The 26179-nt window shown below is 40.5% G+C and overlaps 1 protein-coding gene across 8 annotated transcripts in view; it reads right to left on the bottom strand.

Moving 5' to 3' along the window:
• Positions 1 to 25946, bottom strand: part of LOC124881321 (CUGBP Elav-like family member 2) — a 32324-nt gene extending 6378 nt beyond the window's left edge. Inside the window, exons 1-10 of one of the 8 annotated variants that reach the window (XM_047386915.1) lie at positions 21533 to 21787; positions 21352 to 21412; positions 12528 to 12724; positions 8275 to 8357; positions 6685 to 6733; positions 5506 to 5640; positions 4563 to 4642; positions 3261 to 3422; positions 2156 to 2219; positions 137 to 274 (exon numbers count right to left, since the gene is read on the bottom strand). In XM_047386915.1, coding sequence (XP_047242871.1) covers positions 137 to 274; positions 2156 to 2219; positions 3261 to 3422; positions 4563 to 4642; positions 5506 to 5640; positions 6685 to 6733; positions 8275 to 8357; positions 12528 to 12705 — 889 coding nt within the window. In that variant the 5' untranslated portion in view covers positions 12706 to 12724; positions 21352 to 21412; positions 21533 to 21787. Of the gene's footprint in view, positions 1 to 136; positions 275 to 2155; positions 2220 to 3260; positions 3423 to 4562; positions 4643 to 5505; positions 5641 to 6684; positions 6734 to 8274; positions 8358 to 12527; positions 12725 to 13709; positions 13863 to 21351; positions 21413 to 21532; positions 21788 to 22066; positions 22394 to 25735 lie in introns of those variants that run through there. The other 7 variants (XM_047386903.1, XM_047386899.1, XM_047386902.1 and 4 more) reach the window with 7 other exon arrangements.
• Positions 25947 to 26179: the final 233 nt, after the last annotated feature.

Genomic DNA, 26179 nt, shown 5'->3' with positions numbered 1-26179 from the left:
TAGTAAAACAATATGACTATGATCTGAATCCTGCAAAAAAGGTTCGACTCATTCTGGAACTACTTCACCACTGTATCTGCAGCTTATTAAATGGAAATTACGCCCTAATCTCAGCTTATGTTTGAGTTCTATTCACCTGGACTGGTGAGAGCGCTCAGGGCTCCGCTGTTGGTTGACAGAGCGCTGCTTGAAGTCGGGCTGGCAGAGCTTTGGGCTGCAGCTGCGGCCGCAGCCAATGTGGCCAAGTTTTGCAGCTGAAGAGGATTCACACCTGCTGAAAGTACAAAGAAGCAGAGGTGATTATCGATGGTGGCCACGTTTACGCTTGTCTTCCTGCAGGCGTACTGCTTTTCAAAGTCTTGCAGCACAGCTTCCTGCCCAGAATAAAAGCATGGAGCACATCTTTTCTCATCTTATCTTTTGATAAATGTTAAATATTATCCTATAAGTCAGTACTACGGACTTTCTGAAAGCTTCAGTATGCTAAATTTAAGACTTTTCAAATTTTTTTTTTTTAACCTTTTTTTAAATGAGTAGCATTAGAACCGTCTCTAAAGGCCAAGATCATGTGCACAAACAAGGGATTTGACTTTTGGCTTCAAAGACACACGGCACATTAAGTAAAAATATATAAACTGTCAGTCAGTCATTTTCTACCGCTTATTCTATAGTGGGTCGGGGGGGGGGGGGGGGAGCTGGTGCCTATATCTCCAGCAGTCTATGGGTGAGAGGCGGGGTACGTCCTGGACAGGTCGCCAGTCCATCACAGGGCAACACACAAACAACCAAGCACTCACTCACTCACCTAAGGGCAATTTAGAGAGACCAGTTAACCTAACAGGCATGTCTTTGGACTGTGGGAGGAAGCCGGAGTACCCGGTGAGACCCCACGCATGCACGGGGAGAACATGCAAACTCCATGCAGAAAGACTCTAGGCCGGGAATCGAACCCAGGACCTTCTTGCTGCAAGGCAACAGTGCTACCAACTGCGCCACCGTGCAGCCCAAATATATAAACTTTACAGGAAATAAAACAAGAATTTTATGTGCATATATTTATATTGCGATTGTGCAATATTGCTTACTTTGTTTCACAGTGGGCTCTTGTAAATAACTCATATATAACTATATATATATTATATATACATATAACTATAACATCATCAGTTCTCGATGGCGGATTTTAGCCAACTACTGGAGTCCATATTCATCTTGTGACCCACACTTGTTAACAATTCACTATCCAGTTGGTGGATAAGGCGACCATTTGTGTTACCTTTAGACAACAATAAGCCAGTTTTGCAGGGCAACACCGTAATTTTTTTGTTGTTGCCAAAACTACAACACATAGAATGAGACAGAATAAGGTCAATATGGACAGATTTACAGGAAACACATGCATTATGCAAGACCTGTGTTGGAAAATAGAGACATATTTAAGACGAATTAGTCCTAAAATGGAGGCGATTAAATTTAAGGACTTTGACTTGAATAATAATGACTATAATCAAATTGGCAAAGACTACAGTTAAAAAAGGCTTACAACACGTACAGCAAACCTCTACCACTCTACAATAAAGTGGATTTTTGTTATTGTGATTTCACTAAGATTTCATCCTGGTTTATCTCAGGACACAGAGATCTGCTTCTCTATTTTCATCATAATGAAGGTGACAATTTCTTTCCACAAATAAAATACTCATTTCAAGTATTCTCCTAGAAAACCCACAGCTTTTTCTTCTACAGTTTTATTATTGTAATGTTAAAATAAAAAAAGTGCACAAAAAGGCCTTAGGCATTGTTTGCATGCAGTTACACATACCTTCACACTACGTTGCACATTTTGAATCAATAAATTATTCCTCCAGCAGGAAAATACAACCTAAGATTTAATATTAAGACTTCAGATTATTCTTTTAATACCAACAGCTGCACTATATTAGCTCAACTAATGGAGATGCGCTGTCAATACGTAGGCCTTGCAGTGTTACAATAGCCCCAGTATGAGACGTTAAAGCAGCAATGTATATTTACTTAAAACAAGTAGGTGGAAAGAACAGTGTTGTTGAGTTGGTGACAAGGAAAGTAGACCTTTTTGGGTTTAAAGTCTAAATAAAGAAACATTGTGTTTCAACATCAGATTGTTGGAGCTCACCTCCTAGCCTCTGGATGCCATTGAAACTGCTTTGATTACTGGTTGATGTCGCCTGCTGGAGCAACTGATGAGAACAGGAGAAAAAGGCATTAAAACACTCACTTAACCTCTAAATTACTTTACATCTGTAGAAATAGAAACCAATGGACACCCAACACATTTTAACATTAACTCTGCATATTTTAGAGTATTTACTGAGCATTTTTTGCAGTCCTATAAAAATGTATATTTCAAATTGATGAAGTCGCAGCCTGCCAGATTTTTGTCCTCGTTTTCTTGGCAGAAACAAAACAGCTCGTCTGTTCATGTTTTAGTCACATGGTCTTTGGCTCAGGGTTACAGAACACTCATGCAAGTCACGTGTCTTTCCTCATTAGCCAGAACACAAACTGGGAGTGAAGATGTTTTCTAGTCTGAGCCAAGAAAATGGGTGTATAGATGAGGCCTAATCACTGCACAATATTTCAAGTTTCAGGATGCATTAGACGTAGACACAACTAGACGATGCCGAAGTTTTGCCCTTTCCTCTTTCTGCATCGTTTCTAGTTAGTTTTATCTATTTGTTTGATCAAATTTGAAAGGGTTTGCAAATGTATTAATATTCCTTGATTCCTTACACATTCCCCTGTTTAAACAAACTCATCTATTCTATTGGGATTGTATGTGATGGACCAATAGAAAAGTAAAGCATAATTGTGAAGTAGAAGAAACATTTAACCATATTTTAAAATGTTTTAATAATAAAAAAAGGTATACATTTATATTCATTCCCACAGCTGATACTGTGCAGGAGCGCCTTTTGGGCCTCTACCAGGGCTGCACATCTAAACACTGAAATGTTCAGTCTATCGGTTTTTACATGATAGCAGAAGCTGCTGTCAACAGCAATTTTCAGGTTTTTCCCACATATTCCCGATTAGATTTGGGTGCTTCCACTATAGTTCTGACTACTTGTTAAAAGATTAAATCACTATCAGATGGACTCTATTAATTAGGCGACTTCTGAAGACATACAAATGTATACTGCACCTTTCAGATTTTTAACAAGACCACTTCACATTTGTGGTCTTAGTGTGACAAAAAGTGAAGTTTGTTCAACACTTACAGCTAGATACTGCGGTGTCAGCGTCCCCAGTCCTGCCAGGTTTCCCCAGGTGGAGGCATTGTTAAGCTGCTGAATTTGCTGCACGAGTTGCTGCTGCAGGCGCCGCTGCTCCTTATCCCTCTGCGTGTCAGCAAACTTTACAACCAAAGGTGAAGAACAACCCTGAAGCAGTAAAAAGGTAGGAGACGTTGCAATTAGTTCCAAGGCACACAGAGACATTACCCTTTTATTTACCAATGCACAGTCACATTGTGGCAAAGGAATTAGCCTTGATATGCATTGCACACATGCATATCAAAGCTAACAGAGAGGACATCTGCCATGCATTGCTGAGCCAGGCTACATTCCAAAAAGGCGAATGGGACGATGGTGCAGACAGTGAATAATTTTAGCACTCTGCAAAGCTAAACTCAGTCCACAGATATCACACAACAGATGGACACAACGTTAAGAAAAAAACAACAACACTTAAACATGGATATCAACGGACATAACGGAAAAATGCATCATACTACACAGAATCTCGCAAACATACAGTCGCATATTGTTGAGACAGACGCATGGACAAGGCATGCGATGCAAAAGTATTTTTCAGAGTTCAGAGCCAGACGGGGACCAGGCTGGACAGGGAATATGGCTTCTGCACCAGCAGCACCTCCCATGGCAGCTAAGAAATTGGGGAGGAAACGATACTGGGCGGAGGGGGGTGGGTGGGGGGTGGGGGGAGGAGGTGGCTTGGGGATGGTGCCCCCCAATGGGGCTTAAATTTAATCTAGTAGGAGGAGTGTTCTGTTTGGTGGAGCTCCTAATTAGACTGGGTCCAACACTTCACTGGGGAGCCTCTGACCTAGTTGTCAAATCACTGTTGCTCTGCTTCCAAAGGCTCCACTGGCTATACGAGAGCACAACCTCAGCATTTCAAGATGTGTAAAAGGGTGGCTAATTTTATTTCCTCCTAAATTTGATGGACTGGGTTATTTTTACTGTGACGGAAAAAACTGATAGGCGCCAAAGATGCATATCAGAACCGACGAGGTGCATTTATTTCAGCCCTAAATAAAAGAGAACGTCCGTTCTTATTAAGCGCCAATAACTGGCAATGCTTCAACCTTCATACAATTATTTAGCAAACAATTATTTAATTTTGTAATAGGCAACAGTCACTTTGGATCCATCTCATGCCCTAATAAATTAATGTCTTCTGCTAGAACAAGCTCTTCATATTTCCAACACAAGGGGGCAGCAAAAATGTATGAGGGGTAAAAGGGGAAATGAGAAATAGGTGCTAAAGGGGTACAGTACCTCCATAGTTTGAGAGTGATGCATGGTTTTGATTGCATTCTGTGCCATTGCCCTGGTAGCAAATGTGACAAACGCACAGCCTGTAGGGGGGATAACAATAGGAAAGGGGGGGAGGGAGGGACAGGAAGAAACAAAACAAGACAAAAAAGGTTTGGACAACTCGTTATGAACCCCAAAAAAAGACATTACAGTACAGAGAATGGCGACTCCCAAGCACACAGAACCACCCTCACTGGTTAGCACACGGAGAAAGAACACAACGAGGAGAACAGTAACACGTGTCACATGAGCACAATGATCAACAGATTAAACTGCCACCCAGAGGCTCGACTATGTGGTGTCAAGGGGAGACTGTCGACGTGATTATATACACATCAAATGCACACATACACACAGTGATTTGCTGCAAATAAATCAGGCCTGTAAACATCAGAGGCTAATAAAAGGCCTTTTCGAACTGCATTTACATTGAGTAAATAAATAAGACAAGCTGAAGGTTATAGCTAACCACGTTAAATAAAGGCTTGAGAATTTTATTATTTATATATATATATATATATATATATAGCTGCATTCTGAGTCTTAATGCATCAGAAAGCTATACAGAAGATACGAGGTAATTCCAGCCTTTGCAGTATATGATTAAGGAGGTGGTAAAGGGGCAGCTGAGCTGAGGCGTCTGCCAGCTGAGCCAATGAACACCAGCCGATAGCAGTTGCCAAGGAGACAGGCCATTGTGGCGGACAGCGAGTGCAGCAGCCCTTCGCCGTGACAGGAAGGATTCTACCGAAGGTATAAAGCTGCCGATTTGTGGATCAAGGGGTTTAAATTAAATACGGAAGAGACGGCATGAATTCTTCATGAAAAAAATCTTCTTTGCTGTTCAGAGGGTGGCGGCTGTAATGCTCCGAGCTAAGTGCCTGGATACTAAAAGCACACTTACCTCTGCTCTGACCATCTGGTCCGCGGAGAATTCGGCATTCTTCGATCTGTCCAAAAGACGAGAACATCATTCTGATCTCGTTCTCGCCGTATTTCTTCGAAACCATTCCCACAAACAGTTTTCTGTCTTCCACAGCTGCAGATGGAAGAGAGAACAGTTATTCCTAAACAATAGAAAACAGCAGTAAAATCGAACTGTCAATGTTGCACCGGTCCGCAATAAGCTCCCTCACAGTCAATAGCCTCTTTTCCACCAAAAGTCCTGGGATTTGAATACCTGGTATTTTTTTCCCTGGTAAAATGAATTCCAGGTAATTTGTGTGCTTTCCATTTCCAGCTTTTAAAATCCCGGGTAATGGCTGAAAGTGCTTGCAATGCAAAAGGGGCCCATCCTAACACATTCTCTGCGTTTCGCTCAAAGTGCCAACTTCATAAGCAAACTGCTGCACTTTACAGCTTTGTGGTTTTAAGCCAGTTACCTCTACTTATCCTCTTTCAATGCCCCTGTTACAAATTCAATTACAGCACTAGTTAATAAATGGTCTTTTTGTAATAGGTGCCACCAACATTCAGTCATAACCTGCTGTTCACCACTGGATCACAAGGTGCCAGGACATTTTCTGGCAAAGTACAACCATATTTTTCTACACAGGGCTCCCAAAATCAGGATAAATAGCTCATTTACACTTCAAACCTTTAACCCACTGCATAGAAAGTTATTTAAAAGAACAAAAACAAACATGAAGCAAACAACAGTCATAAAACTGTTAATATTGACCCTTCTTAACATGAATGCAACTAATTATTTTATATATTGGAATATTCTTCTCTCCGATATAGTTAAAATGTATTTTTGGTCAGATCGCACTAAAATGGCATCTTATTGGAATCTTGCAGCCTAACATCTCATTGTGTTAAAGCTGCACCATACCTCCTGAACTGAAATCTGATAACGCCAAAACGTCACATTTCGGTGAGCTGAATGCATCATTACACTCCTGGCAGACCCAGGACAGCTGGCATTGAAGACTGACAGCCTAAGAACATGGTGCACCCGCTCTACCTATTGAACCATGAGGAGACCCTTTCCTCTTTGTCTTTTTTTTTTATGTGAAAATTTTACCCTTTTGTGAAATCCCTCGGGTTTTATTTCCCCCACATTTCAAATAAATCCACCTACCACTTGTTTTCTCACTATCAGCAGGTTTCATCTGGATAGGATGATGCATCTGTGGGGAGGACAAAGAAATGATTAAAATGCAGGCAGTCCTCAACATAAACCAGGCAAGACATTGTTGTCATTCTCATCACATAAGTCTCAGAACGTCACAACTTCAAGCCAGCATCTCGTTTTGTTCTGTCACCTAAAAAGCATAAAATGTCAGTTTGACATTCAGGGTCAAGTGTCTAAGCTGCTGGTAGATATTAAATCTGCAGTAACCAGTTTTACTCCAGGCACTAGTGTAGACTGGGGATTGAACGGATTGATTCTTGTTGCCCACTTCCTTCATATTCAGAATAATTCAGAGATGTTGACAAGTATGCTACTTTAGTATTCTTTTAATACGGACGATAAGGTTTAGATCCTAAAATACTTTTAAAACCATCTGATCCTAAACGAATAGGACGAGGAGTGGCACATCTTGGCTGTGAACAACCTAATTTTAGCCAGAACATCTCTGAACACGTTGCTCATTCTCAGTCTTGCCATGAAAGGAAAGTGCAGGCAGGAAAAATGCAGCAGGATCTGTCACTTCACATTAAATGAAACCTTTCATCTAAAAGATGAATTAAACCAACACGCCTATAGATTATTTACATACCATGAAACATGAAAGGAGACAGCTTTAGGTGCCAGGGCATGTTGTACTTGAGATATGGTGGGATTGTTTTTGACGAGAACTAGAGGGAAGCGACAGATGGCCCGCTCAGTGTGGGGACCAGCTAGCGTCAATGACCAAGCAGAGAGCAGCGCGGAGGGAGGGAGAACAGAACTGAAACGAGTTTTCCACCGTGGCACAAAGCTAACTCAGTCACACCTGCATAAATGCCAGCAACAGTAGGGCCGGGGATTGGCATTTGAAGCACACAATTTGAAATGTCGACCTGATGGATGGTCGTGCAGTGAAGAGAGTCACCAGTACACGCTCAGCCGCGAGACTCATGCATCAACCCACTTCGATACATAGCCGTGAGCCCACTGAAGCAGGCTGAGCTACAGCTTTCATCGACACCTGGGCTTGTCTGGTATAGATTTAATTGATCGGAAGGCGTCATTTGGACCGACCCTCAGGCGTGACAGATTTGTAGCTTTAACAAGCTGCTGCCCTTATTCCGGTTGAGTGGGCTGCAATCTCACTGGACAAATCACATGAAATATGGGACCGCTCAGCCTAACTGGTCTATACGTTTAAGACTTCAACTCACCCTGCTTTATAAATTTCACTCAGAAATAAAACCACACATGGGACATCATAACCATCTTGCAAGTAGCATGTTTGGATAAATAATCAACAGCAGGGCTAAACACACTTTAAGTCAACCCTGCATGTGTCTGTTTAACTCATTGGTGTAGTGTGTTGAAGTTCAGGACAGTCCTCTGGTGTTTCTGATAGAGGGGCTTGATATTCTTCCAGGGTCAGGGAGGCCTTCAGTGAACCCAGAGCTCATTATTGGCCAACATGCAGCTTACAGCCTGCACCGAGGATATGTGGGAGGGGAGGGGGTGGGGCTTAGGCAGCTAAAAGCATCCCATGCTGTGCTTACTCACCCCACTTAAGGTCTTTATGTTGTGCAGTGCATTCTGGGCCTCAAGTGCAGCTTTCCTTGTATAAAAAGTTACAAAACAGCATCCTGCAGAGTGGAGAAAACAACAGGGGCAAACATCGGGAGGGGAGAAGGAGACAAAAACAACATTAAAGACAGAACACACACACAAAAAAAAAAAAAAGACAGTTATGGTAAAACTATGATTGTCGTAGAGCATAGATGTAAAAGTTAGAGGTGCACATAGAGATGTATGGCGACAGAAACCAGCAAACCTTCAGTTTGATCAGTCCTGACCAGGGGTGGGTTGGTTGGAAACTCAAACATGCAATCTTTTCATAACGGTGAATGCACCAGGGTAACACCATCACACTGGTGTAACAACTCAGACAGCATGATGTTTAAAAACCAAGTTAGAGAAAGCACAGAGATCTAAAAAGCTGTTTGAAAGGCAATTATAGTTTCTATGACCTGTCTGTGGTTCATTATTGCTGTGAAAGTGAGAGAATAAGACTTTCAAGCAGATAACAGGAAGGCAAATGTCCCATTTCATACTTTGAGCTTTAACACAGTCCTGGAACATGTTGGATTTGGAAAAAGGTTGTAATATTTAAACAATATCACAATAAATTACATATAATCTAACTCAAATTGGCCAATATCTAGAAAGATGTTGTGGAGTACATTCAAGTGTAAAGAAGCTATAACTGTACAGCAGTTTTAATTTGGGTATTTAAAGTATAAATCAAAAAATCCCCTAAATTCCTGCACTGACCCACTAAATATGACTCTGCATACCCAAGTATCACAACTGAGACATCTTCACCTGTTTTTCAGTAAAACATTTAATGATAATCTATTTGTTTTATGACTATTAAATACAAGGGTTTTTTCTCCACAATTTACTTCCTGTAAAGACATCAAAATAATTTGTAGGTACTTGCAGCCATCTTGGATTTTCAAATAAAACCCGCCCGCAGAAGTTGAGGGCTTGAAAATCAATTATACTACTTTTGGTGTTTTAGGGTTAAAAATGTCAGTAAAACTCAGGTCAACAGGAACTGTCCTCACAGATAATGACCTCAACTCCTGCTGTAAATAAAAGACCATTCACATATCTTCTTACAGTTTTTAAAAAGCTAAAATTGGTATCGGCAGAAAAAAAACTAAAGCAAATTGAAAATTGAAAATTCTGATTGGTGCATCTATAGTACGCGTACCATGCTTAAAATGTACTAAGATATTGTAGACACCAACAGTGAGAGGACAGTGTGCACAATGACCACAAGTTAGATATAGGACTGACATGGCCACAGAGATGACCACAGCGTTGGCCAGCCATTTGAAGACACTGATTTACAGTCAGTGGGTCCAAACAGTGCCGGCAAGCCAGAGAAGGAAAACCCAACACCTTTGTCAAAAGTGTTTCAGCATTACGCAAGAATCAAATCCAAAAAAAATAAAATAAAAAAATCACACATGAGGCATGAAAAGAGCACAAAGAGACCAAAGGGAGACGGAGCAAGAAGATAGATGGTGGGGGAGGGGCGTGAAGAAACAAGGAGCAGGGTGAAAAACAAAAAAGCCTCTCATCCTTCCGTCCCAGTAGACCGCCAGTGGCGTTCCAGCCTGTCAGTTTCACTGGGTTGGGGAAGTGGAGCACTGCAGCGTCTCTGACCTACATAGTGTGTATTATTCTGTTACTGGAGCTCCTAGGGCGTGGGGAGGGCTGTTGAACTCTCATATGAAGCAAGCTGCACTCTTTCACAACCAGCTGAGAGCTCCCTTTCTCTTCTGCTTAGCCTGGACTTCAGTTTGTCGGAGCCAAAGGAAAACATCCAGAAAGGCATGAGAGTCAGATGATTTTTCATGACCGGCACACAATGTGACCTAAAAGCAATCAGCAATCTGAAGGGCCTTCGCTAGATCTGTAAACAAACAGATCCAACAGGGCTTTGTAGAAATATTGAATCCAAGTGATCTTTTGTATTTTGTCACATTGCAACAACCCAAGGTTTTTTCCTGGGGTTTCATGTGACACAAAGAGGTGCATAAATGAATTGGTATTTTATTGGTTTTCCATTTTTACAGTCTCTGGTAATAATGCTCTGAACAAACTGATTACACGTTTGTATCTAGGGCCGCATTCACACTGCTCCAGGGATGGGTCCACGGATCGGTAAAAGTGAGAAAATTCACACCTTCAGTTCAGGTTTGCTTTCATTCAGATTTTTTTTTTTTTTAGACCAGACCAAACAAAATCATGTGTTTGCAGCAAATTGTTTCAAGGGCAGTATTGCACTAATCGAGAAGAAAAAAAAAAGCAGGAAGAAGAAAGTCCGGCTCATCGGGTTTCTGTTGCTGCTTTAATGTTCAAAAGAACCTCTTCTCTCGCCAGCACCTCACTAGACATTTACAAGCTCTTTCGTCGTCGGATTCATGCTCTTCCTTTGATTTCCCTCTACTACTACTACTACTTCTCAAATGTGCTGCTCTTAGATTACATCTTCTCTTCTTGCTTTCCGTACGCTGACCCAGCATGCATTCACACTGCAAGCGAACCATTCCAGGGTCCGGGATAAACCGTGCCGAGAACCGGTTTCAGGGTCGGGGATGGTTTCACACAGGCTTTGACACAGTGCAAAGTGCTCCAAAGATTTGGCGTGAAAGCACTGTAGGACCGGGTTTTGTTGATGGCCCCTGGTTTCATCACATAAAAGCCCAATAAAAACACACTCAGGTCTGTGGTTGAAACATAACATAAGAAGATGTTTAAAGGGTAACACTATTGTAACGCATTATCAATGTCAGAACCCCTTCCTCCTTGGTACATGGTATAAAATGAGGCGTGGGGTTTATAATTTTTCATACATATTTGCAGACGTCATTTAGCCATTATGGCTGCTATGGCTTTTCACAAGAGTTCGGTCTCGTCACTGAAGGAAATTTATGGTGAGCCAAAGACAGCTGTAATCAGGCCAGATTATCTATCAGAATAAATTAACATTTCATTACCATGTTAATGGGCCATCACAGCTGACAGAGTAAAGGGAGGGCTGATCTTAAAAGAGGGGCTTTGAACTCTCCCAATGAACTGCATTGAGGAGAGTATGTATTCATGTTCAAAGAGACAAACAAGCTGCACTGGGTTCACTGGTTTTCAGGAAGAGGAACCACCAGTAAATTTGTTGAGGTGTACAATCTTTGACAAATAACAAACGTGGCACCTATGTAAACCCTCCCTTCAAAGAAGTTCAAGTCATGTTGGCTTGTTTACAGCTTTGCAATTAATGTTATCTTGATTTATCAAAGGAGACACTGGACATCCTAGGAACAAATAGCTGGGAGGGAAAGATCTAGCTCTCATAAATAAGGCAACAGCACTGTCAACTCATTTAAACAAAACATTATGGCCATTAAGTAGTCAGGTTAATCAACCACTTTGCCTGCTCAACAGGAACAGTAACCAAGGAGATTCTCATTTGGTTTCAGACACTTATCTCCAATATCAAGCTTCACACCTTTTAACACTAAATGTTCAATTTCATAATTTATATGATGTACATTAAATGACAAAAAAAACCAAAAAACTTATTGCTGCCTCCCAGTAAAAATGTAAGATCGACACCCATCACCATCCAAAATGGCAGCTTGTTCTCGAAGTACTGCTGTCTATGCCAACGGTTGTCAACCCTGGTCCTCAGGGCCGATGACCTGCATGTTTGAGGTGTTATCCCTGCAGCTGCACAAATGAATGGCTGAATCAAAGGCCGCTGCAGCCCTCAATGATATGTTGGCGATGCAATCATTTGAATCGTGTGTGCTGAAGCAGAGACGCATCTAAAACACGCAGAACAGGGTCCCCTGAGGACCACTGGTCTTGGCAACCACTTTTGTCTGACAAGCATTTTTCAGAGTATTTTTCCCAGGTTTTGTGTGTAAACCACAAAGCAACATTTATGTTTTATTCAGTCACTGTAGTCCAGTGTTACACTTTCCTGCATTCAGTTAAAGCTTTGATCATGACGTGGACATATAAACAAAGAAAATTACTTTAATATTTAGATATTAGATTCTTTAGTGCTTCAAACCTAAAGAAAACACCTAAATGCTCTAGGAGTTGTACACTGCAGGTCCGAAAATGAAACTGAAATTAGAAATTTCTTGATCGATATTTTACTGTATTGTCTTAGTGTTTTTTTTATCATGACTGGCCAACTACTCAGTTGTGTTTTTTCTTGCTAAACGTGCTTGTACCTTTGCTCTGAGGAGGATTCTGAGTACGGTCACGGAGGATGTTGATCTGGTACACGGGTCCAAAGGGCTCAAAAAGTTCTTTTAGTTCCGTTTCTGTCCAGGACCGTGGAATCTGTCCCACAAACATCTTGATTGCGTCTGGGTCAGGCTGGTCCATGTGCTCCAGTGACCCGTTCATCTTGCTCCCGTTGCTGTTGCTAAGAGAAACAAAGTGAAAGTGTAAATAACAGACCGAAGATTCATGCAAAACTCCCAAAGTTTCAATTGCTTGTGTTTGCAGCCACAGACTGTTTTGCTGTGAAGCTTCACACGACTAGTACTACAGAGAAGCCAAGATGTAACATTTATTTGCAATGACGAAAGACAACAGCCTCGTCTTAAGTTTGTGTAATAGCATCCGTTTTCTCCAAGCTTAAACTTACCTGCCACTCAGGAAGCTCAAGGAGCATTATCTGCTTCATGTTCCAGGTGTTATCATGCACTATGCGGCCCATTTCAACAAACTGGTTCATGACCAGAAGGTGTTCATTTGAAAAGACCAAAATCCAATAAGCAAATCTAAAATATGTTTATGATTTTAGAAGATCAGAATAGAAAGAATTGAGCTAAGAGCAGCCAGCTCTTTAAATCACCCTCCTGTCCAACAAAAATGTATTTCATACAAGCAATGTCTTCACATTTTCTTAGGAACCTTACATTGTCATAACTGTTGCAAGAAGCAGTTAACTTGTCTAACAACCCAGACACAGTGAAATGATGGAAAACATAGTGAACACTGTGATCCATTAAAAAATAAACAGGCACACACACTTTTAGGGACAATTGTGTAATTTCTTCATTTTTTGTTGAATTCAAAGCAACTACTACCAAAGAACCAGAAGCACATCTGTTGTATATGCCTTATAAATCCATAAATCCAAAATAATCTGAATAGGATTAAAATCAGCAGGTCAGACCAATCCCCAAACAAATAAAGACAACTTTAAGTAAAACAATGTTAAACAAGAAGTAATAATGCTAATACACACACATTTCTTAAAGTGTAAAGAAAGGCGGGGACAAGAGTTCATTGGAAATCAACTGACACCAGGATATGAAAACTGTCTTTACACACACACACACACCTAACATCATTTACTGAAGGTCAAAAACTGCTTTACCACAAAACTGTTGCACACAGACCTTTGGACACGAGCCATCCATCTTTTATAAATTGAGCCCAGCCGTTCTGCTGAAACACCAAACTCCTTGAGAGACTTTAACGACATGCTAACAAAATGTGGTTCGGTTCCTGTCCGTCTGAAATCCAACTCCCTTCTTCGGGATAAACGGTTCTTTTTTTCCTTCTCCTGGAGCCTGTTGAGATTTTCAAATCATGACAGAGCAAAGCTGTGGTGAAACAAAAGCCACTCTCCTCCAAAAGAGGTGAGCGACCCCCTCCCAGCAGCTAGTAACAGCTACAAGAAAACAGCACTGCAGAGGTCTGAACCTCAACAAATCGCTGGTTAGCAGGCAGAGATTTTGCAGCGCATCGTCTCTTCAGGCGCTCTGGCGATGGTACAGACTAACTTACAGCTTCTTTGCCACAGCTGGGGAACAATATGTGATTGTTACCCCATGGCTGGAGAACACCATTCACCGTTCGTCTGGAGCACAATGGACCAAGTCAGAGAGATGCTTTGCAACACGTCGAGGGTTTCGACTGTGCAGGCCGCAGCCCTGGCATGTATCGCTATTCAGTTGCAAAAAGGTCTTTCACACCATTTTACTGAGGGGCTTTTGATCAAACCTACGTGTACAGAGAGCAAACCTCTCCTGAACTAGATCTGTGGAAAGCACTGAAACACATTAATAGTACCTTTGCCACTGAGTGGGTTTAAGGTTCAATAATGTCCTGAACCTCCACACATTATCTAAATAAAGTGAAACTGTGCATTTGAAATCCATCTTTTTATTTTGCAAGACTTGACTGTAAATGTTCAACTATTCCTTTCCCTCACAGTCAGGTATGCTCATAAATAACAGACTAATCATTAAAGTGACAGTCCTTGTACTGCAGAACATGTTTTCCCAACATGTTGTTAAAGCCATTTTGAAGCAGGTGATTTATATCTGCTGTAAATCCATCGTACACAAGAGAGATGAGATGAACACCATAAACAGAGACGCATTATACATAGGGTAAAAAAAAGTCATTACATCATGTAAAAATGTTATAACCAGATAGAAAATCCAGGAGCTGCAGTGCTTTACTAGGCAATATAACATCCTGGGAATAGAAAAGGTACTTTTTTGAAAATACATCAAACGGTATTTTGTTGAAGATCAAGATGATACAATATAATATCATGGGTACAATAATTACAAGTCTTTAAACTTAACGAGAACAGAAAGGTCTAAAACGAAACCAGAGAAATTTAGACTGTAATCACATTTGTGTTGGAGGAATCTACTTTCGGTTGTGAAGCGGTTAGGAGCCGGTCTGTTTCCAGTTTCTAGATATAACACTGTTTTTAAAAAGGGAACGTTTCAAAACCACTGAAATTTTGTACTGCGTCGGCCTTGTGCTTTGAACCTATGGCTGAGTGGTGCTTCCTCCCCCTATCAGAAAGTACGCCTGTATAATTCAGAGTCAGCAGTAAATCCAACTAGCTCATGTTTACTGGGCGTTTACTACACTGACCACTCATAACATAAAAAGGACTTCATTACAGTCTATTTCAAAAATGAGGACTTCAACATCAGGCTTGAATGCATGTTTTAAAGCCTTGTTCCTGCCAGATTACACAGAAGAAAAGCTCTTTAAAAGTGAGAATAGTGTCTGGGTAATTTATCTATTACTCTTTATGTTCTTTGACAAGACACTCATCTTATGATTGTTTATTTGCAGTACACGCTCCAGCAGCATTCTATTGATTTGCTTTTGGTTTTTACTTGTAGTTTGTCTCTGTACAAGATATTAATGACACCCTGTCATGTTTGGTGCTGCAAAGTTCAATACAAAGCCAGATCATTTGTGCAAATTAAGCTGTTGGACCACAGCGACTATTCGGCATCCAGGTTAAAACTAGGAAGGTTCCACGCCAACAAGCAGTGACAAGCTTACTAGTAAACGGGAATCTACAAGAACCTTCAGCAGTGTAAGAAACATTTGACTCTAAACTTTGCTTTTACAAGTTTAGAGTCAAATGCGAGCGCTAATGGTCAAAGAGATTAGCACAACAGTTTACAGATGAATCCACTGATTTAACCATTAAAAGGCAAGAATCTAAGACAATTTGCTGTCATAGCAAGATCATCATCATCTCCCACCAACAACCTTGTCATGTGACAGATCTACAAGCTCCAAGACGCCCTACAGCAGCTGACCCGACACCCAAAGCCGGAGTCAGGACCGTCGGATGTCTACTGTTGCAGGACTCATAAAAGCAGGTGATTTATCTGGACCATGTGTGGGTTTGGGTTGTGAGCTCTGACAGTGGAGCTATGCCAGGGACACCTCTGTTGCGCCCGTCACACAAAGAGCCATTTTGCCTGATTGTGCACATTATTTTAAAAGCTCAGCACATGTGTTTGAACATTACTCATAGCTAAACCATCAGGGGGAAAAAAAACAAATGTCACAATACGGTGGGTGTTCTCACAGACACGGGTGAAGAGCGATCTCCCTTCTGCCTATTCTAATTTGTAAAAAGCTACAATATTTCTGAGAAGCAATAGCTAAAATTTTACCAGCTTCCCACTAATTTTCCCTTTCCTATAATCTACACTTTTCCTGACTTCAAAATTCCCGAGCCACAATTTTATAATGTTGGGTTTTATTAGCTTTAGGTTTCATAAAATAATGATGTCTGTGGATTCTGATTTGCCATTTTGATACTTTTTGGCATCTAAACCCACATCAGTCCCCTAGATTTCAAAATCTAAAACTGGATTTTCCCACTAAAATAAAATTAAAGTCTGTAATCATTATTTCATATTTGCAAAAATTCAAAACAGGAATAAAAGGCCAAATACACTTTCAAAAGGCTCTTTTTGATTTTTAAATTAGTATTAATATCTCTGGTTTTTCATCACGATCTTAACAAAATGATCAGCAAGCTAAAAATGTATTAAGTGGGAAATCAAAGCTAAATGCCTCAATATAAAAAGAGCAGGTTTTTTTTTTTCAGAAATTCAGATATACATCTTTTGTAACACAATGTAACAGGAAACAAACATTTCATTCCTATTTTAATTTTCTCCACAACTTACCAACTTGGATAAAAGGTAAACTCAAATTTCAGACTTCAACACCATCAACCTTAGTAGATGTTTAAATGTCAAAGTACTTCATAGTGTTGCTTTATTAATTATTGATCAAACATGTTTGTTGTTGTTGTTGTTGTTTGGAGAATGACAGAGAAACTAAAGCTGATAGAGCCCATTTGCCTGTAGTGGTTTTAACAATCAAGTGTGAATAAAATAGCTGTTCCAAAAAAAGTTGTTTCCTCTAAAAGAACACTGTACACATCAGTCGATTCAATACCATAAAAAAAGGTTATATTTGAAAGCTGTTAAAAGTGCATTTTCTGTCATGTTGCAAATTCTGACACTTTTTTTTTGGTAGGTGTTAAATAAAAATAAATCACTGACGGAACTAAAGCTGCCACATTTCAGTAAGAAATAGGAGCAGGATTTACAAAGCACTTGAAAAACCCTTGATGCCAAATTACTCTGACACATGTTTTGCAAAACAAACAACCAAGAATGGATGTCGCTTCAGCCACTAAAGTAGAAAGAGGGATGATACCATTTGATTTCCATACCAAAAGGGTTAGCTAATCAGCACTTTGTGGTTCCGATGAGAAATTAAGACGTTTTCCTTCTAGCATCAACTCCAATTTACCTCCAAATGGCCTAATACCACTGTTGCATCTCCCCTGATGAAGACAGACGTGTTCAATCAGCCCCTGAACAGACTGCATGTTAACAGACGGCCAGCATCTGATGACAAGGCCAGGCCCATTAGCTACACAATCGCACTAAGTGGTTATCGATGACGTTCCTGAATAAAACAGCTTTTTTTGAGCCAACAGTCAAACAGACCAAATACAAGAAATGTATTTAAACCTTCAGATGGAGCTTCGCTCCAGCAGCGCAGCTCTAATAAGGAGACAAACATTTTCATTTTCAAACATGGCACATTTTCACCTTTTAGATAAAATCATTTCTCAAAGTTCAAACTTCCATAATCAGTTTACATTTCTTCATACTAATCTAGGCCTGGAAAATGAAGTCAAATTCCATACTTTTCCAGACTGCGGAAAAACCATGCAAAGAATGTAGACACATTTGCAAGAAATTCAGCAAAAGCAAAGATTTTTCCTCCACAAATGAATCCAACACCCGTTATTCCCCCTGTTGTCACATGCTCTATATCCTTTCAGTCAGGACTCCACTTGACTTGTCGGCTCAAGACACTTAAAAACTCGACGGGTGACCCCACTTAATGTGAGCAACAGACTGATCTCTCAATCACAGCCACACTGACCCCAACCTTACATAATTAACAGTTTACACAATCATACACTTCATGTATACTCTTACTTAAAATACATCTGGTCTAGATGTTATGGCAGACTAAAAATATTTAGCATTTCATGAGTTTAATGGGTGCATTTCATCTTGTCAATACTTTGTTTCCAAAGCTTGCAGAAGAATTTGGTCAACCTACAATCAAAACACCCCTCGTTGAACACAGCAGACATGATTGTGAGTCCTTCAAAGCAGCGCACATGGCTCCAGCCTAATGATTATAACCTCAAACACAAGCGGCAGAAAACAGTTGACAAGCCAGATCCGAGCCCTACTTATTTTCTGGCCTTCAATGTCTGGCTAGATAACAGCTGTCCTTATGACCCCCAAAACCAAGAAGAAAAATATCAGCTAGCCCAAGAAGCTTCCAGATTCTCTGCCAAAAGCTTTCCCCTCAAACTGATCAACAGCTCACCGGCCACAAGAAGGATTACAGTGTCACTTTGCTCACTGATATAGCTGTATGGCTCTGCTGGCTCCCAAAGGATCACATCTAAGCCCTGATGTCCACCCTTACTGTCAACAACCAGTCGGATAAATCAATCAAATGCAACTTTATCTAGATGTAATCTCCATGCAAACAAGACACTCGGGAAGGAAAGTGAGAAAAAAAGACATTAATAACATTTGTACTAGGGAACCTTTGATTGGCTGTAAACATTAGATGGCTGGTTTAAAAACAAAATAATGTTTGGCCCGACCAGATAACTTCCAAGTAACTACAAGACCCGAAAAACCCCAGGAAGCCATCCTCAAATGATTCAAAGTTTACCCCAGGACCAGACTGAAGGCTCAAAGCTGATCAGATGTATGAATACTTTAGTATAGTAATAAAGTTGGAAAAATGTACAAATTAAAAATATCCCTTCCCTGTTTGACAAATCAGTAGACAAGATAAAGCTCAGTGTAGGCGTTAATATTCTTTATGGAAGTATGTACCTTTGAGTTGTGAATTTCTTTTTTTATAATTACTTCCATTTGCTTGTCAAGTTGATGTTGACACAAAGAAATATTACTACTGAGGGACAAATAATGAATCATTCTATACCAAAATAAACTATTTTTTCAAAACAAACAAGACATCTGGTGCAGAAATTACACTGTAAACAAAGACCGGCTCCATTCAAATATATTCAGGAAAAGCCCAGTATAATTTCTTTCTTTCTGGTAATTTTGCATAATATTTTCCTTTAGTGGTGATCAACTAAAGCAGCAGTGCAGGTTCCTACTTTCCTCCTCCTACGTCAGCTTCAGTCGGGCTCCAACCTAAACTTGTTCATTAGTCAAATTAGTCTCCCAAGCCTTTACAACAACATGAGTCCCGGTTTGTTTCGCTGCTTCACTATTGCGTAGTTGACTAAGGCGTCAGCTGATCAGCATTTTCCTGCGTTAATTTGTACTGCAGTAGAACGAAGCTTTATGTGATTTGGAACTTCGCATGCAGGAAGCGCGTCTCGAAGGGGAGCTCATACTGACAGAACACAGTCGTTGAACTGTCCCTGTCCGTGAAGCGAATATTTAAACAGATAGCATTGGCTTTTGTCATAAATTGGGTCCATTACCATATATGTTAACAAATAAGTATCTTTAAACGTTTCATTTTTTTGTATCGGTTATATAGGAAACATTATTTTGACAACCCTTTTTATTAGGCTCAAACTATTTCATTCTTAATTTAGAGAAGCATTAAAATATTGCGAATTTGAATTAGATGTGGGCCAGATGCAAACATCAGAGTACGGAGAAGTTTAAAAGTCAGTTTCAAAACCACCCAAAGTTTCCTTTGTTTTTTTCAAGCTGTAAAGAGAATAGAGTAGCACATCACTGGCCCTCTTCCATCTGTTGCCGTGCACGATGAAATTAAATTAAAAAAAGGCTACTACACTTTTCTTGTTCCCTATACAAAGACAAAATTAGCATTTTGGGAATGTTTCAAGTTGCAAAATAAATCCTATATTTCAGCATAAAAGTGTCATATTAAAAACAGCATTTAAACTGTTTCATTTATTTAACAGTGGTGGGGACACTTGTTAGTTTCTTGTTTTAAATAACAGTAATTAGATCATGTTAATAGATTTTTGCTTTAATTTTTTGAGTAAATAGCACTACACCCTAAAACCCATGGTATTTTTAATAAAGATTGTTGTACAGCAACCTAACCAACCCATACCTAATATAAATCAAACGCTCTAAATAGAAGCACATATCAGGATGCTAAAGTTCAGCCAAAAGTTGCCCTATCAGTGGTTCTTAAAAAAAAATTTTTTAAACCATTTCCTGCTAGGGAAAAGTATATTTATAACATTATAATGAAACAGGGAAAAAACTACAAATACCATTAAGCATTGGTTGGTATGCGATTCTAAAAGTAGAATAAACTTCTATAAGAAACACCACCGTTTATGGTCAAACGGAAAGGCGACAATTATTTCTTCTCATGCTTAGAAACAATTATCAGGTATAATATTATGGATAATTATGCATCTCTAATTTAATTTTTATACATAGATTTAAGGGTATAGAATAAACACTTGCAAATATCATGATAATTGCCCAGATTAGCTTTGAACCATTTCAAAATTGAGTTGCTTCAACAAGAGTGAAGGTTAGTGCTCCTCCAGTATGACTGTTTTTTCAATACAGGAAATATTTTCAAACAGCTATATTGCTCCATCTTGTGAGCAAAAAAAAAAAAAAAAAAGTCTAGAAGTCTTCTTCCACCATGCTGACCAGCAGTGTGCAGCACTACATAAACTCTGGGCACTTCAGTGAGTTCTCTGGCATCACATTGCAAGTATTTCGAACATAGGATGATGGAAAATGCCAGGAATTTTGAAACAAAATCTTTAAAGTCTTGATTAACCCCGACACTGGTAACCAGGCCAAGGCTGAATATAATCTGTAAAATGAATGGATCATACAATATGACTGAAACAAATGAAAAGCTTTAAAATTTGTTTTGCAAGATGCCTATTTTTGCTCAAAATGTATCCAAACGAGCCTATTTAGGCAATAAAAACAGCTTTTAAAAAAAAAACTCCAGCTGAATAAATGTCATGTGTAACTGATGCGGCAACTCTATGTCGCTCAACTTCCATTTTGTTACCTATACAAAATTAGGTAATGTTATGTGAGCAGGACAGACGCGTTGGTCACCCCTACTCTTGTTTACATACTCCGTCACAAGACTTCCATTAATGGCTCAATAATGAAGCAAACCACGTGTTTTCTGCCGTTGGGCACTCACATTTCAACATGGACGTGTGATCAACACTAAGGGGACGTCAGACAAGTCTCAACTAGGGTAGCTGTGGGGGGGTAAAAAAAAAAAAAAAAGAGACCTATAAAGCCTGTCAATATGCGGCAGGCAAACACAAAGGTAGAATTGGTTGAGGGAAGTTAGCATTGAAATGATATTAAACACCTACCGTTTGAGTTAGGCACTCTGAACCTGTTTGCTTGTGCAACATTGGTCTCCAAACACGAAGGAGTTGCTGCGTTTTTGTTTTTTTTTTAGTTACAGAAGCACAAATAGATAAGAAGACACTATTTGGACAAGCTGCTCTGGGTTGTTTTTCTGAACTGATACCGATACGTGTGATCTCCGGAAGCACATGTCATTTGACTACGCTGCGCCCCGCATAGCTAACTGCGTTTCTTCCTCGACAAACACATTTGAGCTCCCACAGAGCGCCCAGCCTCTTCCTTTGAGACGATTTAATTACAGTAACTAAAACATAGTTGCTCCATTGTTTGTGTTTTCTCAAAGTTTAAACAACTAAGTTGAACTCCAGGTGAGCGGATCCCGTCACCGCTCAGACGGTTAGCAACGTTAGCATGCCAGGAAGCTAGCGTTAGCCTTAACTGTGTTGTTTTCCCCCTCTAAAAAACACCCACGGGGATTTTCGAGCCCAAATAAGCGAAGTGGCAACACGGCAGAAATTGATTCCCGAGCTACTTACATTGTGTCGCTCGAAGTCATTAACCGACTTTCGGCGAGGGGCAGGAAATCTAGGTTGTACGTCGAAGTCATGCTCAGAAACAGCGTCGAACAATGAGAGAAGCGACGCCCGCACAGAGCGAGAGGCTGAACTCCTGCGAGACGACGAGAAGACGAAGCGGAGCAGGTGCGGGGCGGGGGCGTCTTCTTCTTCTTCTTTTTCTTCTTCTTCTTCAAAGCTGCATGGGAGTGAGAGAGAGAGGAGGGAGGCAACCAGCGTCCGCCTTGTTTCTCCCTCGTCTTCCGAGTGAAATAAACGGAGGCAGGGCACGGCAAGCTGCTCTCTGTCTGTATTCAGCGAACTGCAGCAAAGCAGAGGCGTGGCCACAGCCAGTAAAGACTGAAACCGCGCCGCCGGCAGCATCTCCGACCCCCATATAAAATTAATCTGTGCCCCACTTGGTGCTCCGTGGAGACTTTATTATCTATTACTGGCAGCGCAATCGCTGCTGTGCTTCTACGTAGAAAGATCCTCTACAGTCCCGAATAGAAATTGCCTGCTTGAATCATATTCGTACGGATATCATAGTAAACGATAAGGGGGCAAAGCATTTTTTTTTTTTTAGGTTTTTACAGAAATAATAACAGGAGTTGGAAAAGAAATAACACAAATAAGGAGGAAAACAGTTTTTTTTTCCCCTAATAGCATTTTAAGTTTGAATACCCCTTCATGTTACAATGTTATTATTATGATTTCTGTCACCTGTGTGCTATCAGATTTCAGTATAAGAACAGCTGTTCTGAAAAGACCTGAAAGATGTGTTAAAAAAAACATAAACAGCAATGTAAAGAGCAAGGAACACAACAGAGAGGTTAGGGATAATGTTGTGGAGAGGTTTAAAGCAAGATGAGACAGTGGCAGAGGTTCGCCTTCCCACAGGGCAACAACCCTAAGCATGCAGCCAGAGCTAGAATGGGATCATTTAGACCAAAGCATCAGAATCATCTGTATCCACAAAGTTTGCACACACAAACATGAACTTTGATTTCGGTTCTGCTTTGCTCCCATATATTTCACGTTTTAGAATGGCCAAGTCAAAGTCCAGACCTAAAATCCAAGTGAGGATTCTTGGCAAGACTTGAAAACTGCTGTTCACAGATACTCCCAGTACAATCTGACTGAGCTTGACCTCTTTTGCAAAGAAGAAATTTTAATCTGTAGATGTAGAAAGCTGGTAGTCACATGCCCCCAAAAACCGTGCAGCTGCAAGTGAGGAGAAAGGTGGTTCTACAAAGTATTGAGTCACATAAAAATCCAGTAAACTATACTGAGGCTTGTGCTTGCAACATGAGAGGAGGTGAAAAAGTTCAAGAGGTATTAATACTTTTGCAGGGCACCTTAAAATAAAAAGTACAGTTATAGTTTGCAAATTCTCTTCCTGCCAAGATGAAAAAAATTAACGGGAAAGCTACCAAACCGCCAGTCATTGACCAATGAACACAGAGACAAAAGGCTGTTTACATATTGTAATAATGACTTCAAGTCCACAGCTGAAAATGGAGGTGTTCAGACAAAGATGGAGAGGCCCTACCATACATGTGTTTGGACAATGAGAGTGCTGTTGGTGTGTTTCAGAACTGCTGCCACTGTAATCTGCTGAATAAGGCAGTATATTGAATTTTGTTCTGATCTCAAAGGTCCTATCAGGATATGATCTGATTTTCTGTGTTGGAATAAAATGAAATACACTAAATAAAAAGTAAAAAGAAAAGAAAGCCAAAATGTAGAAAGTATGGAGCTTAATTAAACGTATTAAGGTATTTTTTACTTTTTATCATGAAGGGAAAACAGACTTTAGGTGAGTTTGAGCAGTAAAAAGGCTTACATTTTGTATCAGTTGCTCTTCCATCTATCTTTTCTTCTGTTTTTACCTTTTTTTTTTACCCAACATAAAGACCTTTTAAAAAGGTTAGTCAAAAGGTTTAAAAAGGTGTTAGTCATCCTGATTATCCAGCTGGTTCTATCGTTTACATTGCAGAAAAGCCAAAAGTGAAATAGCTGAAATGCAGTTTTTCTTGTTCCCCCCAGTGTCACAGGTCATATCCCCCTTTGTGCCGGTGCTGGGCTGTTGTTTCTCTGGGGGAGGGGGAGCCTATCTTTCTTTGTTGTGCTGGATTTGCAGGGCGAGGCCCTCCACACATGAGGGGCGAATGGAAAAGGAGGGGGTGGAGGGGGCGATGTGGGGTCGTTGTCAAGTGCAGTTCGGCACAGCAGAGAGACGGGGTGTTTGGCCTAATTATCGAACCATTCATTATTGCTCCAGCAACTGCACAGTCCTAAAATATTATTCATAGCGAGCATTAAGAAACAGCCCATTTATGAAAGCCAACTTAATCCTCGTATCCATAGCAATTTCAAGGCAACCTGGCACCAGTATTGAGCATGCTCTATTAAATAAATAGTGCTTATAAAGAGGTTGGTGTTCATGATGTGATAATGCAAACTATTCTGCCATACGTTCAGAGAAGCCCACGATCCTGCATGAACTAACATTGAGCTTGAGGGGCTGCTATAAAAAGGCTGTGCAAACCTCTCTGGAGAATCAGGTTTCATCAAGATGGAGGCTAAATACAATAATGTAAAGCCATGTGAAGTGTCCACATATTATCTTAGACATAAATAGTTCTAGGAGGTAGTGGCAGGGGTACATTCAGTCCAGTCTTTTTCGCAAGTATCTGCTTTTCCATGAGATGTCTGTTTAGAGTTGATGCCACAGGCCCACAATGTTTAGTTGCCAGCACCTTCCAATACTTGTTTCTTAATCTCAGATTATTACTACTGTAATCCCATTTTAATCTTCTTCATGCAGCCATGCTTTTGTTGTTTACATGAAACACATCCTGCTCGTGCAGTAGAACTTGAAAATCGCATCCCATCTCATCATCATCATCATCATCCCCTGTGCATTTAAGTTCGCTCCACTTCATCACAAACATCAGGGTGTAAAAATAGGTCAGGTTCAACAAACGACATCAGCTCCAGAAAACACACTTTTTTTCTCAACTTTTGATGAAATTATTTGAGGGGCGGCTGAAGGGTTCTCAAAATGGAGAGTGTGAACTACATGTTATGATGCTTAATGAAGGAAATCTCCTGTGTCCAGACAGACTGATTGCACCTGGTTCTGCCTCATCGCTTCACTCCTGCAGATCTCCATGGAAATGTTTTTCTTATTTACAGATAATTTACATTTTTTGCTTTTTCTGACAGACTGAACAGCATGGCCTTTCTTGATGTCATATTTCTGAGTATTACTGACACATTCATCCTCTTTCTTTATTTATATTTCTAGAAACTATTACAGTCACAGAAGAACTTTACACTGAATAATCTAAGATTGGGATCTAATTTAAAAACAGATTTGTCTTCATTTACTTCTTTTTCCCATGTGATAATTAGTTGATTTAAGAGCTAAACCCGGTATAATCAGACAGATGACACACACACATACACACTTATGGAAACACCACAGAGAGACCTTCCTGCCCACAGACACAGCATGGGAGAACACTCAACTGGAAACAATACATCCTGTGACAAAATCCAGCCCAGACAATGAGGCAGTCCAAATACAGACTGCTCCACAAAAGCTTATCCAAAACTGAATTAGGGGGCCTGCCCCAAACATACCTCATAGGCAGGTCCTCATTCCTGACAGAGATCCCGGCCGCAGATGGGGGGCAGCGCATGCTGTTGGCATACAGACTCTGCACCAGGGCCAGCTCAGAGGAGTGTTCCAACATCGGTGCTCTGGAAAAGAAAATCCACCTGGTGCAATGGACACTTTTTCACTCTTTCCGCTCTTTCCTCTCTCTGTGTGAATCCTTTTCCTTTATCTGTCTCCCACCCACTGTTTCTCCTTGCTTCAGTGCAGCAGAGCAGCACCCACCCCCTTCACTGACTGTGGTGGCTGAAGTAATCCTCTCTGACAGCTCATCTTGTGCTAATGCATTGTGCTGCCTGCGGCAGCCCGGCTCACAGGCTGTAGAGCTGTGTCCATGGCAGCACTCTTGTATTAATGGAAACTCGTATTTGGAAAACTTCAGAATATTGACCATGGGTGACAAATTCCCA

Source organism: Girardinichthys multiradiatus, chromosome 2 (genome assembly GCF_021462225.1).
Source record: "Girardinichthys multiradiatus isolate DD_20200921_A chromosome 2, DD_fGirMul_XY1, whole genome shotgun sequence".
Lineage (NCBI taxonomy): Eukaryota > Metazoa > Chordata > Actinopteri > Cyprinodontiformes > Goodeidae > Girardinichthys > Girardinichthys multiradiatus.
This window is presented reverse-complemented; position numbering and strand designations above follow the sequence as displayed.